General features: G+C 59.4%; 1 protein-coding gene and 1 non-coding gene across 7 annotated transcripts; one reads left to right on the plus strand and one right to left on the minus strand.

The window, feature by feature from the left end:
* Positions 1–1297: 1297 nt before the first annotated feature.
* On the minus strand, positions 1298–16451 carry PNCK (pregnancy up-regulated nonubiquitous CaM kinase). Of its 6 annotated transcripts, XM_028482865.2 has the most exons (13): positions 8079–8117; positions 7387–7496; positions 5642–5711; positions 3833–3964; positions 3558–3632; positions 3344–3482; positions 3080–3203; positions 2819–2894; positions 2611–2723; positions 2442–2520; positions 2263–2350; positions 1964–2108; positions 1298–1610 (listed from the first exon to the last, which is right to left on the minus strand). In XM_028482865.2, exons 3-12 carry the CDS (start codon positions 5707–5709, stop codon positions 1971–1973), a joined length of 1032 nt encoding a protein of 343 aa, XP_028338666.1. In that variant the 5' UTR covers positions 5710–5711; positions 7387–7496; positions 8079–8117; the 3' UTR covers positions 1298–1610; positions 1964–1970. The 6 variants fall into 6 exon arrangements, with proteins under 6 accessions (XP_028338666.1, XP_028338667.1, XP_028338664.1 ...); XM_028482866.2 differs by lacking the exons at positions 7387–7496; positions 8079–8117 and adding an exon at positions 15982–16451; XM_028482863.2 differs by lacking the exons at positions 7387–7496; positions 8079–8117 and adding an exon at positions 6395–6428.
* On the plus strand, positions 14500–14612 carry LOC112062418 (small nucleolar RNA SNORA57). Its single transcript, XR_002890710.1, has one exon. It is a non-coding gene; the product is annotated as a small nucleolar RNA SNORA57 (small nucleolar RNA).
* Positions 16452–18148: the final 1697 nt, after the last annotated feature.

Consider the following 18148-nt stretch of genomic DNA (forward strand, 5'->3'; position numbering starts at 1 on the left):
CACCAAAGCCTAGAGCAAAGGATGGCCTAGAACTGGCCGTGGGGACAGAGCGGTAAGCTGCCTACCCCTCAGGACTTGCCCCGGGCTCGGGGGCCTGCGCGGGTGTGCATGGAAGGGGTGGGAGGATGCTGGGAGGAGGAGAACTCCGGAGCGGGCCTTGTGCGTGGCTACCCCCCCGCTCCAGCCCCACCCCCGAGACCCAGGCCAGCCCTGCTCTGGGCCTCGCTGTCTCCCTTCAGGTCCCAAAGGTCGACGTGGAGAAGTGTCTTCCGCAGCAGGCCCTGCGATGCAGGCTGGCAGGGGCCAGTGGGCAGGGGTGACGGTGGGACAAAGGGGTGGCCAGCTCAGCCAGAACTCTTAGAGGGTACTCCTTCTACCCTGATCGGGGCCGAGGAGAGGCCCTGGGAGCCTTCCCCTCATGGGCGTGGGGAAAAGGCCGAGCGGAGCCAGTAAAGGCCTGGGGCCCAGCAAGGCCGGGCTCTGGAGCCCTACCCGATCCAGAGTGAGGCTGTGAGGGGCAGGGGCTGCACAGACCAGAAGACCAGCCACCGTTCTTCACTCCGGAAGCCACGACCCACCCAGCCCGGGTTCCCCAGGGCCTGGAGCCCAGCGGTGCCAAAGCCACGACCCAGCACCGGGGTTGAGGCCCCAGCAGCTCCCTCTCCTGGCCGAGGGGCCCCTCCTCCAGCCTCAGAGACAGGGGCTGCAGAGCCTTTCGGTGCAAGGCGTGGCCTGGGAATGCGCTGTTCGGCCACGGCCACGGGAAGCAGGGGAAGGAAGGGAGACGGCGGGGGGCGGGGGGGGAGGCGGGGAGGGGAGTGAAGACAGCCCGGCACTCTGGTTGCCCTCCCGGCTACAGCACCCGGGCCTCCACTCGCCCCTGAGCCCGGCCCAGGGCCCCAGAGCCACACGCAGGCCAACCTCGAGGCTGGCAGAGCTGGCCGGCTGGGCTGCCTCTCGCCGGCACGTCGGGGAGTGACGGGCGAGCTGGCCGGCCTCCTTGAGGCGGGGGAGGGAGGGGGGACGGGGGGGGGGGGGGGGGGGGGGGGGGAGCGGGGTGAAGACAGCCCGGCACTCTGGTTGCCCTCCCGGCTACAGCACCCGGGCCTCCACTCGCCCCTGAGCCCGGCCCAGGGCCCCAGAGCCACACGCAGGCCAACCTCGAGGCTGGCAGAGCTGGCCGGCTGGGCTGCCTCTCGCCGGCACGTCGGGGAGTGACGGGCGAGCTGGCCGGCCTCCTTGGTTTCCTTCCCAGCCCTCTTCCGTCCCCCCCAGCTCACCACAGCCCATTGCTCTGTCTGTCTTTATTGATTTGGGGAAGACTTGGAGGGAGGCTGGAGGGCCACGACACAAGCAGGACCACCCACAGTCAGCAAAGCACAGAACAGCACGGGAAGGACAGCCCCTGGGCCTCCTGGTTTCTAGACGGGGTGTGGCGGCGACAGGGGAGGGAAGTCTGTGGACGCGCCCCAACAGCGCCCACCCCAGTGCCCTGCACCACACCCACAGGGCTCCGGCTCTCCCGCGGAGGTGCCCCGGGGCGGGAGGGGGAGGTGGGGGGGGACTGAAAGGGTCCATCGGAAGGGAGTCTGGGGGTCCGTGCGCTCAGCCTGGGGTGGAGAAGAAGAGAGAAGCACAGGGAAGGGGACAGTCAGGAGGCGCCCCTGGCCTGCCCTGTGCCCCCTGCTCCCAGCCCAGGCTCTCAGCAGAGGTACTCACCGGGTCTTGGCACTGGACCCCTCGAGAACCCTCACGCTCCCCGCCAGCGGCGCGGCCTGCCCCCCACCCCTCTGTCTCACCCCCTTCTTGGGGACCCCGGCTCCTCCCCTCCGTCTGTGCTCTCTGCCCTCAGCCCGCTACTCTGTGGGGTCCACCCCGCCGAGCTCTTGGCCACATGGGGCCTGCCAGCCCGAGCTCAGCGAGGAGCCCGCTCGCAGCGGGGGCGGGGCGCACCTCCACGCACCTGGCTGTCACCACTTGGGGGGCTGGCCGGTGTGGAGGCCCGGCTGGCTGTGGCTCATCACCCTCCGTCCCGAGGCGTCCTCGCCCTCCGGGCTCTGCCCCAGCTTCCGGATGTGGCGCAGGAAGGAGGTGGCATTGAACGCTCGCTGCCCGGAGAGAGGGGTGTCAGGCCATGTCCCGGCCCTGGTCCCAAGACTTCGAGGACCGTAAAGACCACCGGCGGCCCAGACCATCCTCCTGAGGCTGGCGGACGGGGCGGGCAGCCTTGAGCCGGGTCCCCAGGCCCCTCCCCACGCTGACCTTCCAGTGGGTCCGGGCAAAATTCTTCTGGATCTGCTCACTGACTGAGCCCAGGATGTCCTTGTCAAACGCTGTATCCCCGGAGATCCTAGGGCGAGGCCAAAGGTCACTGAGGGGTGGGGGTCTCTGAAGGTGTGGACCCTCTGGTCCCAGGACAGCTCAGCAGGGCTCCCGCTCACCAAAGATGCTGTAAGGCCTGCTGGCAGGTGAACCTTTTCTGGGGATCTCGCTCCAGAAGGTGCCGGATGAAGTCTTTGGCTGGGACAGGGAAACCAGGTCAGCCCGCCCTGTCCCCCCGGCCCCGCGTCCCTCCCCGCTCCCTGAACTTGGGGTCAGCCTCAAGTTCACCTGATTCTGAGATGTCATCCCAAAAGGGAGAGTCAAACTCGTAGCTGGCCCTCAGGATCTGGCTGAAGAGTTCGGGGTCGCTCTCATCGTAGAAGGGGGGGTACCCACACAGCCTGGCACCCACAGATGAATCACCCGGCTGTCCAAACCTCCCCAACCCAGCAGGGGGCAGGCAGGCAGAAGAAGAGCCTTCCCAGTGGTCACTCACAGGATGTAGGAGATGACACCCAGGGCCCACACATCTACGGCCTTCCCGTAGGGTTTCTGCTCCAAGAGCTCCGGGGCTGGGGGCCAGAGACAGACAGACGCACACCCGCGCACACGCACACCACGCCTTCAGTGCTGCCGGGCTCAGCGCAGTCCAGCCCAGGAGTGGCCCACCACCTGCCCTGCCCCTGGCACCTCGGCCCCCACAGGGTCCCCCGGCCCCCAGGCCCCCGGCGAGCCTCGGGGCGCCCCCCTCGCTTACCCACATAGCCCGGGGTCCCACAGGCGGTGCCTAGCATGTTGCCAGCCTGGATTTTGGAGAGGCCAAAGTCAGAGACCATGATCTTGGAGTCCTCGAAGGGCGTGGCGTAGAGGAGGTTTTCAGGCTGTGACACACAGACGCCAGAGAGGACACCGGCTCAGCCCCGGCGTGGTCCCCGGGGCTGGGCGCCCTCAAGTCCCCAGACCCGTGGTGCACAGGGACTCGGGGCAAGGCCCGGGCGGGCGGGCAGGAGGGCAGAGGCACCTTGAGGTCTCGGTGCACGATGCCCAGGCTGTGCAGGTAGGAGACGGCACCAAGGACCTGGCCGACCAGGTGGCTGGCGTCCTTCTCCGTGTAGGAGCCGCGCTCCATGATGCGATCGAACAGCTCGCCCCCCGTCACCCTGGGGGGAGCAGGGGCTCAGCTGACCCGGCCCCCCCGGCCCCAGCCCACCGCCGCCTGACCCCGCCCTCCTCACAGCTCCATTGCCAGATAGAGGTGGGAAGGGCTCTCGTGGACGTCCTCCAGAGCCACGATGTTGGGGTGGCTGACCCTGCAACGGCAAGAGAAACCCCCTTACGGGCCGCCACGGGCCCCTCTGGACCCCCAGGGAAGCCCTTCACCCTCTTCTCTTCCTCCCGCCCCTGCCCCTACCCTCCCACGGGCCGCCCCTGCCGGTCCAGCGAGGCAGAGAGCCCGGCCAGGCCCTTCCGGGCACACGGAGGAGGCTCCCAGCCACTGCGGGGCGCACACCTGCGGAGCACCGCGATCTCGTTCTCCACCAGGGCCTCCTTGCCTCGAAGGGCCTTCTTGGGGATGCACTTGAGGGCGACAAGGTGTGAGGAGCCCCGCTCCTGGGCCAGCACCACCTCGGAGAAAGCGCCCCTGCGGCAGAGGGGGAGGCAGGAAGGGAGGGGAAAGGCGAGGAGGAGGGCGGGGCGCGAGAGCAGAGGCGGGGAGGGAGAAGGGCCCCCTTAGCCGAAGGAGATGGGGAAGCCCTCCCCGTCCCATGCCACCCACCCCCCCGCACAGATACACACACTCACTCTCACACGCGCGCGCGCGGGCACACACACACACTCACGAGCCGAGCTTCTCCCGGATCTCATAGACGCACGCGCGCGCACACACGCACACACTCACGAGCCGAGCTTCTCCCGGATCTCATAGACGCGCGCGCGCACACACGCACACACTCACGAGCCGAGCTTCTCCCGGATCTCATAGACGCGCGCGCGCACACACGCACACACTCACGAGCCGAGCTTCTCCCGGATCTCATAGACGCGCGCGCGCACACACGCACACACTCACGAGCCGAGCTTCTCCCGGATCTCATAGACGCGCGCGCGCACACACGCACACACTCACGAGCCGAGCTTCTCCCGGATCTCATAGACGCGCGCGCGCACACACGCACACACTCACGAGCCGAGCTTCTCCCGGATCTCATAGACGCGCGCGCGCACACACGCACACACTCACGAGCCGAGCTTCTCCCGGATCTCATAGACGCGCGCGCGCACACACGCACACACTCACGAGCCGAGCTTCTCCCGGATCTCATAGACGCGCGCGCGCACACACGCACACACTCACGAGCCGAGCTTCTCCCGGATCTCATAGACGCGCGCGCGCACACACGCACACACTCACGAGCCGAGCTTCTCCCGGATCTCATAGACGCGCGCGCGCACACACGCACACACTCACGAGCCGAGCTTCTCCCGGATCTCATAGACGCGCGCGCGCACACACGCACACACTCACGAGCCGAGCTTCTCCCGGATCTCATAGACGCGCGCGCGCACACACGCACACACTCACGAGCCGAGCTTCTCCCGGATCTCATAGACGCGCGCGCGCACACACGCACACACTCACGAGCCGAGCTTCTCCCGGATCTCATAGACGCGCGCGCGCACACACGCACACACTCACGAGCCGAGCTTCTCCCGGATCTCATAGACGCGCGCGCGCACACACGCACACACTCACGAGCCGAGCTTCTCCCGGATCTCATAGACGCGCGCGCGCACACACGCACACACTCACGAGCCGAGCTTCTCCCGGATCTCATAGACGCGCGCGCGCACACACGCACACACTCACGAGCCGAGCTTCTCCCGGATCTCATAGACGCGCGCGCGCACACACGCACACACTCACGAGCCGAGCTTCTCCCGGATCTCATAGACGCGCGCGCGCACACACGCACACACTCACGAGCCGAGCTTCTCCCGGATCTCATAGACGCGCGCGCGCACACACGCACACACTCACGAGCCGAGCTTCTCCCGGATCTCATAGACGCGCGCGCGCACACACGCACACACTCACGAGCCGAGCTTCTCCCGGATCTCATAGACGCGCGCGCGCACACACGCACACACTCACGAGCCGAGCTTCTCCCGGATCTCATAGACGCGCGCGCACACACGCACACACTCACGAGCCGAGCTTCTCCCGGATCTCATAGACGCGCGCGCGCGCACACACGCACACACTCACGAGCCGAGCTTCTCCCGGATCTCATAGACGCGCGCGCGCGCACACACTCACGAGCCGAGCTTCTCCCGGATCTCATAGACGCTGCTGATGTCCTCCGTCTGTTTCTTGAGCAGCAGCATGTCTGGGGGTGCAGGGGGAGGTGGAGGGAAGCTCCCTGGGCGAGGGGCAGCCCCGTCCCCCAAAGCCCAGATCCGGCAGTGCCTCAGCCACCCTCAGCCACAGCCCCACTCAGGAACACAGGTCCCACACCCCCTCCCCCAGCCCGTTACATCTCGCCCCTCCCCCACTGTCCAGGTCCGCACTCCCAGGTGGACGCCTCGAGCGAGGCCTCCGCATACACTCCTCCCCCTCCCAGACAGATACGGCCACGACCCGACGCCCCGCGACCCGGCACCCCGACGGCGATCAGCGCCCAGAGCCCCCGGGCCCCTCCAGGCCCACCCCCATCCGCAGCGCCCAGAGGCGCCCCCGGCCGCCCCCAAGCCTAGACCTGCCACCCACGGCCCAGCGCCCACAGGCACGCGCCCCCCAGGCCACCGACCCGCCCGAGATGCACCTGCGACCCCCGCGCACAGCCGCCCGCCACGGCCACCCACGCGGCCGCCCGGCTCAGCCCAGCCCTCGGCGCCTCGCGGCGGGAGGGACCCGGCAGCCCGGGCCTCCCGCGTCCCGAGCTGCGTGGGCCGCGCGCGTGCCGGCCGGGGGCGCGCCGGGCGTGACAGGTGTGCGCGGGGCCTGCCGTGGCCCGGGACACCGCACGCCCCCGCCAGCGCGCGCCCGCGCCCCGGACCGCCGGGTGCGGACCTGGAGCCGAAGCGAAGCCGCAGCGTCGCCTAGCGCAGTAGCCACCGCGCCGAGCCCCCCGCCCGCGCCCCGGCGGCCCCGCCCCCCTCCGCGCGCGCCCCCGCCGCCCGCTGGCGGCCGAGCACGCGGTGGCCGAGCGCGGCCGCGGCACTGCAGGGCGCCTTGTAAGGCAATCGGCCGGCGCCGGCCGCCCCCGCCTCCCTCCTTTGTCATTCGTGCGGGTTCCCGCCGGCTCCAGCTCCCCCCGGCGGCCTGACTGGGCCGGCCCCAGGGCCTTTGCACCACCGGTGTCCTCCACACAGAAGTCTCTTCACCCACATGTTGACCTGGCTCTCTGGGTGCCTTCGGGTCTCTGCTCTAATGTCCTCTCCGCAGACAGGGCATCCAGGCCACTTGACCTAAAACAGCCTCCTTCCCTAGCCCCAGCCCAGCCACTGCCGCTTCTGCCACCTTGGCCTGAGCCCCCATCAGCACTCAGTTGGAGGGCAGCAACAGCCTCCTTGCTGGGCTCCCCCTGCCCTCTGCCTGCACCCTTAACCTCTCCAACCGGCAGTTTCTTCCCCACCGAGCAGCCAGAGCATTCCTTTTATTGAGATCATGTCACCCCTGAGCTCCAAACCCTCCCACAGCTCTTCGTGTCACTCCGAACCAAAGCATGAGTCCTTACAGGGGCCTAAGAGCTCTGCATGATTGGCCCCTCTCCACCCACTCCCCCCCACCCCTTGCTCAAGCAGCTCCGGCCACACTGGCTTCTTAACGGGTCCTCAAGCACGCCACACATGCACCCGTCCCAGGGCCTTTGCACTCGCTGCCTCTCTGCCTGGAACACTCTTCACCCAGGTATCTGTTTGGCTTGCTCCCTCACTCCATCAGGTCTCAGCTCAAATGTCACCTCCTCAAAGAGGCCTCAGCTGTCCCCCTCCAACACATTCTATATCGAAATCACCACTCCGCCTGCCCCGTCTGAAGAGCATGCATCTCTGCAAAATCACCTTCTTTGGCTTGTCTTCCTCAGCAAAGCGTCCACTCCCAGAGAGTGTCTCTGTCGACTTGGCCCAGGAGAATCACTCAGGAAGTAAGTGCTTGGTGAATGAATCCAATCCTTCATCCAACAATTAGTGGATTTGTCCCATCCAGTCTCGTCTCGGTTCTGGCGCCCCTCCCAGGGGGTCCAGGTCCCACCAAGGATGGGGGCAACAGATGTCCTGGCTGTTGCCAAGAGCACATCCACACAGGCCATTGTTGCAGGGGCTCCATGGAATCTCAGGGCCCGGGAGTAAGCTGCTGAATCTATCTTTGCAGGGGTCTATAGGCCCCCGGCCTGACACCAAGTCTTCAAGAGGGTCCACGGGGCAGGCAAAGGTTTTTAAAAATCATCTCTCCAGACCTCAGCTCCTACATGTCCTCTGTTCAAAATTGCGGGTCTGAGAAGGCCCCCTCAGGTTCCCTTTCCCAACCGCCCCTCCCAGTTCCCTCGAGAAGGCTCCAGGGGCCTCAGCACTCGGAAGCATGGGCCCCACTCCCAACTGCTCAAATCTGTGAACAGGGTTTCCTAGATTTTACGTCTAAAAGAGAAAAAAAAATAGGAATGGAACCGACAGTGAACCCCATCTCATGCTGGCGGTAAGTCCTATTTGTTTATGGACACTTGGACAAATTGACACAAACCAAAGCCCCATCTTACTTGCTTGTTTCATAATTATGCATCCACATGTCTGATCCACTGCCCTGTGGTCACAGGTCCTAACAAGAAATGTAATTGGTGTTTTGGAGAAGTACGATGATGCGTGAGTAATAAAAGGCTTCCCACGCAGAGAAGGACAGCAAAGGAGACTGCTCTGGGGGGCAGCAGATGGAAAGTGGAGGCAGGAGGAAAAGGACCCACTTCCAAAGTGAGCCTGTGGCATCAAAATCAGGAAGTGGAAGTGTAAAAAGTGATCTCACAGTTTTTGTTTTAAATCAGTATTTACAATACATTGGAAATGACACCCTTCACGACTGTTGAAACATCCGTTGAAATACTGTAGATGTCAACTTCGAAAAACACATGTGTGTGTGTTAGATGGTGGTGGATACAGAGCTTTTCAAACTCCTTTCAGGGGATGCCTTACAGAAAAATGAATGCAAAGTGGATCACAGACCTAAATGTAACACGCCAAACTTCTAGAAGAAAACATAGGAGAAAATCTGTCTTACCTTGGGCTTGGTGATGAGTTTGGGGATGCAATATGAAAAGCATGGTCCATGAAAGAAGAAATGATAAATTGGACTGTATCACAATGTGACATGTTAGCTCTGTAAACAACACTGTTAAGAGAATGAGAAAAAACGAGAGAGAATGAGAAGACAAGCCACAGCTTGGGGGAAAATCTTTGCAACACACATGTCTGATACAGGACTGGCATCTAAAATATATAAGGAATTCCTAAAACTCAATTACAACACAAACAACCCAATTTAAAAATGAGCCAAAGCAATCAGAGAAGAAAAAGAAATAAAAGGAATACAAACTGGAAAAGAAGAAGTAAAACTGTCACTGTTTGCAGATGACATGATACTATGCGTAGAGAATCCTAAAGATGCCACCAGAAAACTACTAGAGCTAATCAATGAATTTGGTAAAGTTGCAGGATACAAAATTAATGCACAGAAATCTCTAGCATTCCTATACACTAATGATGAAACATCTGAAAGACAAATTAAGGAAACACTCCCATTTACCACTGCAACAAAAAGAATAAAGTACCTAGGAATAAACCTACCTCAGGAGACAAAAGTCCTGTATGCAGAAAACTGTAAGACACTGATGAAAGAAATCAAAGATGACACCAACAGATGGAGAATACAATGGAGAAAAGACAGCCTCTTCCATAAGTGGTGCTGGGAAAACTGGACAGCTACATGTAAAAGAATGAAATTGGAACACTCCCTAACACCATGAACAAAAATAAACTCAAAATGGATTAAAGACCTAAATTTAAGACCAGACACTATAAAACTCTTAGAGGAAAACACGGGCAGAACACTCTATGACATAAATCACAGCAAGACCTTTTTTGATCCACCTCCTAGAGTAATGGAAATAAAAACAAAAATAAACAAATGGGACCTAATGAAGCTTCAAAGCTTTTGCAAAGCAAAGGAAACTACAAAGAAGGTGAAAAGACAACCCTCAGAATGGGAGAAAATATTTGCAAATGAATCAACTGACAAAGGGTTCATCTCCAAAATATATAAACAGCTCATGCAGCTCCATATTAAAAAAACAAACAACCCAATCCAAAAATGGGCAGAAGACCTAAATAGACATTTCTCCAAAGAAGACTTACAGATTGCCAACAAACACATGAAAAGCTGCCCAACATCACTAATTTTTAGAGCAATGCAAATCAAAGCTACAATGAGGTATCACCTCCCACCAGTTAGAATGGGCATCATCAGAAAATCTACAAACAACTAATGCTGGAGAGGGTGTGGAGAAAAGGGAACCCTCTTGCACTGTTGGTGGGAATGTAAACTGATACAGCCACTATGGAGAACAGTATGAAGGTTCCTTAAAAAACTAAAAATAGAGCTGCCATGTGACCTAGCAATCCCACTCCTGGGCACATACCCTGAGAAAACCATAATTCAAAAAGACACGTGCACCGCAATGTTCATTGCAGCACTATTTACAATAGTCAGGTCATGGAAGCAACCTAAATGCCCATCGACAGACAAATGGATAAAGATGATGTGGTACATATATACAGTGGAATATTACTCGGCCATAAAAAGGAACGAAATTGGGTCATTTGTAGAGATGTGGATGGGTCTAGAGACTGTCATACAGAGTGAAGTAGGTCAGAAAGAGAAAAACAAATATCGTATATTAACGCATATATGTGGAACCTAGAAAAATGGTACAGATGAACTGGTTTGCAGGGCAGAAATAGAGACACAGATGGAGAGAACAAATGTACGGACACCAAGGCGTGAACGTGACGGAGGGGGGGTGGTGCTGGGATGAATTGGGAGATTGGGATTGACATATGTACACTAATATGTATAAAAGGGATAACTAATAAGAACCTGCTGTATAAAGAAATAAATAAAATAAAATTCAAAAATTTAGGGAAAAAAAAGGGGGGCCAAAGATCTGAACAGATACCTGACCAAAGAAGAAATACAGAGAGCAAATAAGCATGTGAAAAGATGTTTAACATCATATGTCATTAGGGAATTGCAAATTAAAACAATGATGAGACACCACTACACACCTCTGAGAACGGCCAAAATCTGGACCACTGACAACACCAAATGCTGGCGAGGATGTGGAGCGACGGGAACTCTCATTCATTGCTGGAGGGGATGCAAAATGGTGCAGCCACTTTGGAAGACAGTTTGGCAGTTTCTTACCAAACTAAACATACTCTCACCATACAATCCAGCGACCACACTCCTTGGTATTTTACTCAAAGGATTTGAAAATTTATGTCCACAGAAAAACCAGCACAAAACGTTCATAGCAGATTTATTCAGAATGGGCAAAAACTGGAAGCAACCAAGCTGTCCTTCATTAGGTGAATGTGTTCGTTTCTGCTGCTCAAAATGTGCATTTTAAAAAGATGGCAGGGCTTCCCTGGCGGCGCAGTGGTTGAGAGTCCGCCTGCCGACGCAGGGGACGCGGGTTCGTGTCCCGGTCCGGGAAGATCCCACGTGCCGCGGAGCGGCTGGGCCCGTGAGCCGTGGCTTGCTGGAGGGGATGCAAAATGGTGCAGCCACTTTGGAAGACAGTTTGGCAGTTTCTTACCAAACTAAACATACTCTCACCATACAATCCAGCGACCACACTCCTTGGTATTTTACTCAAAGGATTTGAAAATTTATGTCCACAGAAAAACCAGCACAAAACGTTCATAGCAGATTTATTCAGAATGGGCAAAAACTGGAAGCAACCAAGCTGTCCTTCATTAGGTGAATGTGTTCGTTTCTGCTGCTCAAAATGTGCATTTTAAAAAGATGGCAGGGCTTCCCTGGCGGCGCAGTGGTTGAGAGTCCGCCTGCCGACGCAGGGGACGCGGGTTCGTGTCCCGGTCCGGGAAGATCCCACGTGCCGCGGAGCGGCTGGGCCCGTGAGCCGTGGCCGCTGAGCCTGCGCGTCCGGAGCCTGTGCTCCGCAACGGGAGAGGCCACATCGGTGAGAGCCCCGCGTACCGCAAAAAAAAAAAAAAAAAAAAAAAAAGATGGCAGAGATATGGGTTCCTGGAGAAGCCCAAGTAGAGCATTTGTATCTCAAAGGCGTGAGGAGCAAGGCAAGTTCCTTCTGGGATGACTTTGTTCCCTTAAGGCCAGAAAAAAACCTTTTTTTCCCTCCATACTCACAAGCCTCTTAAGATAAGTAGGGGAGGTTTGAGGAGTGGTAAAGGATTGGTGGGATTTGGATTATTTCCGGAGCTACACCTCTGATCCTGTAAAGACTAGATTTATAAAACAAGGAGGTTTTTTTTTCCTCAAAGAATTGGGTGGCCACCTCCATGATATCAAAAGACTGACACACATTCACCTCGTTCACCTATGTTGGAATGTTTTACTTGCCCTCATCTGGCTTAGGGGAGAAGGCCTCCCTCACCCCAAATTCCTATCAGCGATGGTTAGTTTGGTCAGACCGGTGGCCTCCCATTTGGTATTTACTTATACACACTTTTGAGGATCCTCCCTGGGTTTAAGAAGCTCTCTGATCATGGTCCTCGAGGCTGGCCTACAGCCTCACGTGGTCGCATTTCTAAAGGTAGCCTGACGATAGCAGCTCCGCCAGGGACCTCCGTGTCCCAGGCAGTGGGGTTCACTTGAGAAACCACCTGGGGTGGAAGGGAGACCCCTATGGCTTGGGATTGAGGCAGGCTCCCACGGGCAAGAGCAATCGTTTTTCTTGGCGGGTGCCTTCTCCGTGAGGGTCTCCAGCTTGGACTATTGTCTGGAATTTAGCGAGCAAGTCCCTTCCCAGCAAGGGGGCAGGGCACTCAGGCAGGAGCAGAACTGATGCGCGGGGAGGGGCGCTGAATTGCTTGGTCTTATCCTACACCACTGGGAGGACGCGGGGGCCCGAGCCATCAGTCAGCACAGACTAGGCGGCCCCCAGAGCTGGTAAGAAAATAAGCTTCCTACCGGCCGCGTCGAGGGTTACCAGAGGCTCTTTATCGAAGGCTCGGCCTCTGTGCACCGGTGCCCGATCAAATCTTGGAGACAGAGTTCTGGGGGAAGTAGAAAAGGATAGCTTCATTGCTCTGCCAGACAAAGGGGGGCACAGCGGGCTCCTGCCTCGAAAAACTATGTGTCCCCTGCCCGGGAGCATTTGAGGAGGGGTTTTATAACAATGGTTCAAAGTCGGGGTTCCTGACAAGATTGGGGTGGGGTGTGTGTAGGGCTTTCACTCCCTTGAATCTCACCTCAGGTGGTTTCCGGGCCGCTCCTCCCCTGATGAGCAGCTGTTCAGATCTGCCCTCTGGAACTCACGGAAGGTCAGGGAGGCTGGGGTCTTGCCTACCAGAAACGGGGGACAAAAGGGCCTCCGTGCCCGGGAGCCCCACAGGGCCCCGCTCAGTTTCAGCTCCTCGGAGAAAGGACCAGGTGTCCTTGGGGAGCCAGGGAAGGTCCCGGGCCCCATCAGTCTTCGGTCCTCTTGGCCATCATCGGTTTGGGGGGCCCGGAGCCCCCATAGGGACCGGGGGCAGTCCCGCTTCCAGTGGCCCTCTCGTTTGCACGTCGGGCAGGATCCCAGTGGACTCTTCCCATACAGGGAGCATTTGTCCTTCCAGTGGCCCTCTTGGCCACACTTAAAACAGATCCTTTCTTGGCGAGACAGTGGCTCTGATCCAGGCTTTCTGGATCCTGTCCCCGCCACGCCACGGGCTTTTGTAAGGGAGGGTAACCCCGAGGTGGTGCAGGGGTTAGGGCTGCCGCCAATAACTGTGCTTTCCGCTGTTGTCCCTAAATCCTTTTTACCTCTTCAACCTTATCTCTATTGTCGAATACTCCAAAGGGCAAATCCGTGGGCTGATTCGGGGGTGTTTGGGGTCCCATAGCTGCCCAGATGGGGCGTTAGGGGTAAACAGTCCGGAAGACTATCCCTCCTCAGAATTGGCGGGTGGCGGGGGTTAGGAGTTCCCGGTTGTGGACCTCGGGGAGGTGGACTCATAAGGGGCTCATCTAAAACATCAGGCTCCCGTGGGGGAAGAAGGCACTTTGAAGGGATGTGAGCCAGGCACACCTGGCAGGGGCTCTTTAGACCTGGATCTTAGAATAGAGTCATGAACATCTGAACATATGGGATTCCCACCCCATCTACCTTTCCTTTTACAAAATAGATCCAGCTGCGAGATGGTATTGTAATTCAGTGGCCCATTTTCCAGACAGATCTCTTGGTCCCCTAGTTTGTACTGGGGCCATGCAGTATTGCAAAAGGAAATTAATTCCTTTTTTCTTAAACCGTCCTGTCTAAATTTTCCCCAGTTAGCTGATATGCATCTTAGTGGGGAGTTCTTTGGGAGCGCGAGGATTATCCCAACTATTTTGGAGAAGGGGTGGAGAGCAACAGGAACTGGGCCATCGCCCTCTTGTTGGCCTTTTATGGTCAGCCTGGGACCGGGACCGGCGTGGCACCTGTGGGCGTGTCACTTGGCATGTTGATGCATTACAATGAGGCCCAAGGTCTACTGGGCCATGGATAGTGACTTTGCTCCCGAGAGGACAGGATGGAAAGGGGGAAGATTAAGTTCAAAGTGGAGACACCTGATGAACAAACAGGACCCCAGCCAGGTGACCCAGGTCGACACGGACAGTGGGAGTCGTGTTCAAAGCGTGGAGTCTTGCTGGGATGTGACGAGAAGGGCACTTCACCTCCGTGGCCCTCCTCTCAGTAACCATCACCCTGTCCACTCATGACAGAAAACACCAGGAAAACCCTGAGGGGTCCTGCAGGACCTCCGCCACAACACTGGCTGCAGGACAGTCACAGCCCAGAGGAGCCTAAGAAGACACAACGCCGATGCAGTGTGGGATCCTGGGGCAGAAAAAAGAGGTGAGGGGAAAGTCGAGGACATATGAATAAGACTCTGGACTTTAACCCTCCTTTTCTTGGCAGGGATCAGGCGTGCGGTCTTGGTCCAGTAATGTAAGGACCCTGGCCCCCTCGGTGTCATGTCTTCGGTACTGGCAGCTTCCAAGCTCCAGGACACAGGGCAAAAAAAAAAAAAAGCCTCTGGATTTTAGCTGGTGACAATGTACAATATTGGTTGGTAATTTTAACAAACGGACCACACAATGGAGAGTGTTAGTAACAGGGGAAGCTGGGTGTGGGTGTGTGGGAACTCTCACTCCTTTCTCTGCAGTTTGTCTGTGCATCTAAAGCTACTCTGTTAGAAAAAGTTTATCTAAAACATAAAAATGGGGACTTCCCTGGCGGTCCAGTGGTTAAGACTCCGCGCTTCCAACCAATGCAGCGGGTGCGGCTTCGATCCCTGGTCGGGGAGCTAAGATCCCACACGCCCCGCGGCTAAAAAACCAAAACAGAAAAAAAAAAAAACACAAAAAACAAAACCCAGAAGCAATATTGTAACAAATTCAATAACAACTTTAAAATGGTCCGCATCCAAAAAAATCTTAAAAAAGAAAAACATAGAAATGAATTTCAGAAACCCTGTTGGGGGTTCTGCGTGGATGAACACAGCTGGCGGACCAGGGGCCCCCGTGCAGGGCCGGGGGCGAGCAGGCCCCGGGCCTCTCAGGCTGCCCTCCCCGCAGCCTCCCGGGCAGCCTGCGCCTTTCTCCCCTTCCCAGCGGCTGGGAGCACAAAGGCCTTCAAGGTAGACTCCGGCCGCCCCTTTGTTCCCAGCTAATTCCAATTGCAAAGCTCCCCGTGCCTGGCAGCCTCCAAAGAGGAGGGCACCCCCCACCCCCCCACACCCCGACTCCGGCCGCGAGGTCCTCTAGGCATAACCAGTCGACCCGGGCCGGACGCCCTCCCACCCCGCCCACGCCGAGGTCCAGGGCCGCTGCAGGCACTGGGTCCAATCCCCAGCCCCCGGATCCGCAGGCCTCCCTGGACAATGGGAGCCCTCCGGCTCGCCCTCCCTCCCCCGCCCCCCTTGCAGCTCTCCCCTCCTCCCCTCCCCTTCCTCCTCAGCTCCTACTCTCACCCCCAGCCCAGCTGTGGCTTCTGCCTGGGGAACGCTTTGGAGCGGGGGCAGGGCACACCCACCCCCTGGTGCACGTGCTTGGGAACCAGCCTCGAAGGGCCGTCAATACCAGGGCCCGGCGGCGGGCAGCCTCCTGCCCTCGGCTGAGGTTCGGCCGCAGCGGGAGGGGGTGTTGGCAAATACACCTTTGCGAAGCCCTGAGAACCCAGCGAGGGCTGGAAACCCCTCTGCCTCTGTTCGGACACCGCAGACGCCCCTATCAGTTGAGACGCTCCTAAGGACTGCTCGGGTCAACACATCAGAGGCCAGAGTTCCGACCCCAGCGCCCACTTTGAGAAACTCCCGCCGGATCGTCCCGCCGGAGGCGAGGATGGGTTCGTGAACCTCCTGCACCTCCAAAGCCCAGCTCACCCCGTCTGGACACGGGAGGCGGCGCAGCTGTGTGCAGGGGTCGAGGGCTCCCGAGTCTTCCTCTTTAGCCTCCTGGGCCAGGTGGCAGCTGAGCTGAATCCCACGGGATGGGAAGGAGGTGCGGGGAGGCGCAGCGCCCTCCAGCTCCGGAGAGCCCGTGGGCCAGCTCGTGCCCGATCTCGCACGCCTCGGAGGAGAACGTAGGCTGATCTTCAGCATAGAGGAAAGCACGGGGAAGAGCACATGGGGAGGGCCCGGTCAGATCTGTGCTGCTGAGAGAAGCACGTGGTGCACGGGCCACACGGAGGAGACCACATGGGGTCTGGGGAGGCAGGGGGTGGCCTCACTGCCCACTGGGAAAGGCTGTCGAGGGGGAGGGAGCGAGGGTGCGGCCCTGTCGAGTCGAGTCCGGCCTGGGGGCCTCTCGAAGCCCCGGATGCGGAGCCCCCCTCCCCCCGGCCCCGCCGCTCCGAGTGGCCCCCTGCGGCGGCAGGAGCCGTCCTCTGCAGCCGGCTCGCCCCCTTCGCAGCCCTCTTCAGCCACCTCCGGCCCAGCCGCCTCGCCCTCCGCGGCCTCTGACCCCACAGAGACAATGGCAGCCGCAGGTGGCAGCTCCCTCCCGGTCCTGCCACTGGCCTTGGAACACGTCCCCTCCCCTCCTGGGCACGGCAGCCGAGGTCCCCACCCTTGGCTCTGGCCACGCTTCTCAGGCTCCCTCGGCCTTGCTCGGTTCACCCTCTGCCCTCTTCAAAAGTGCCACTCCCAAAGTGCCATCAGCTCACCACATCCTTCTCCAGCCCCTGCCTTCTCTCCCCACCAAGCTCCTCGGACAAGCAAGCTCTTAAATTCTTGAGTCTCCTGCCCCCGGCCACGGCCTCACTTCCCTGCGCTTCCCCTGGCGCCATCCGGCCTCTCCATCGAAGCAGCCCTCACCCAGGTCACCGCCACAGCTAACGAACGCCCTCCCCTCGAAGGCGTCACACCCTCGGCCTGCAAGCACGCCCTGCCCCTTCCCCTCCGCCTGCTCCAGTGGGTCCTCTTTGCTCTCTCAGACTGCACAGGGGTGCCTGCGGTTCACTGGGCCGGCCCCCTTCCCCCTCAGTCCTCGCCCTGAGGGTGGCCCCTGCTTCCCCAGGCCGTCTATGGGTCACTCGTAGGCTGGGCCAGGGAAGACTCGAGATTGGGTCTTCAGAGGAGCACTGGGACTCCGCCCCCTCGAGGGTCCCCGAGCCTCCAGGGCCCCCGCCCCGCCCAAACACTGGAGACCCCGCCTGTCTCCCACACAGGCCCGTCAAGGCTGCCCCTCCCGCACCTAACAGGTTCAAGCTGGCTCAGGCCGGAACTGCTTTTCTTCCTAAAGCCGCCCGGATGGCTGAGGGTTTAGCTTAACGGGATGAGCCATCTGGGGACTGCAGCGTGGCGACTGGGGAGCCTGGGACTGGGGGCAGGGGTGGGGGTGGGCACACTTCACATCTCCAGCCAGGATAATGACCCCTTCCTTCCCCATCCTCTGGCTGCTCTTGGCCCTGGAAAATTCCGAACAGGCTGCTCAGCTGCTGATGGGGAAGCAGCTGAACAACCTTGCCCTTGCTGGGGAGGCCTGCAGGTCCCTGGGGAGAGAAGCATAGAGGGTGCGGAGCTGGGGCCTCTTAGCTGAGGCCTCTGGGGGAGGGTCTGTGCACCTACCAAGCACCAGGGGGCAGCCTTCCCCTACTCCTGCCAGAGTCTCACGCACGTCAGGCAGGGGTAGGGGCTGCAGGAACCCCCACCACCCTCCACTTCGGTGAAGAGGTGTAGCATTGTCCCTCTGCCCGCTTAGGAGACTCACAGAGACCTGTCACTCCACGAGCTGGGACCCTGACCCCCAGCTACCAGGGCTGTGTCCCTCAGGGAGGGCCGAATGGCAGGAGACAGGGTCTTGGCAAAGCCCCACAGCACACACCTGGAGGCATACCCACAGCCCCGCCCCAGCCGTTCCCCGATTTGGCCAGCTGGGCCCAGCCCTGCAGGAGGCGGAAGCACCCTGCACCCCATCTGGTGCAGGGGAGCCGGGAAGATGTAGGCCTTGGTACCCAACGGTGGCCCAAGCCGCAGCTGGGAGTCAGAGAAGGGCCCGAGATGGGACAGGCTGGAAGGAGGAGGAGGGAAGGTGGGGGGGGGGGGGCGG

Source organism: Physeter macrocephalus, chromosome 21, assembly GCF_002837175.3.
Source record: "Physeter macrocephalus isolate SW-GA chromosome 21, ASM283717v5, whole genome shotgun sequence".
In the NCBI taxonomy this organism is placed as follows: Eukaryota; Metazoa; Chordata; class Mammalia; order Artiodactyla; family Physeteridae; genus Physeter; species Physeter macrocephalus.

Excerpts from the sequence above, each read along its gene's own strand:
- PNCK (XM_028482866.2), bottom strand. The coding sequence starts at position 5,709 with ATGCTGCTGCTCAAGAAACAGACGGAGGACATCAGCAGCGTCTATGAG. Across the intron at positions 2,895-3,079 it reads TGGGACCCCGGGCTATGTGG|CCCCGGAGCTCTTGGAGCAG; the intron begins GTAAGCGAGGGG and ends TCTGGCCCCCAG. Across the intron at positions 2,521-2,610 it reads GGATGACATCTCAGAATCAG|CCAAAGACTTCATCCGGCAC; the intron begins GTGAACTTGAGG and ends TCCCTGTCCCAG.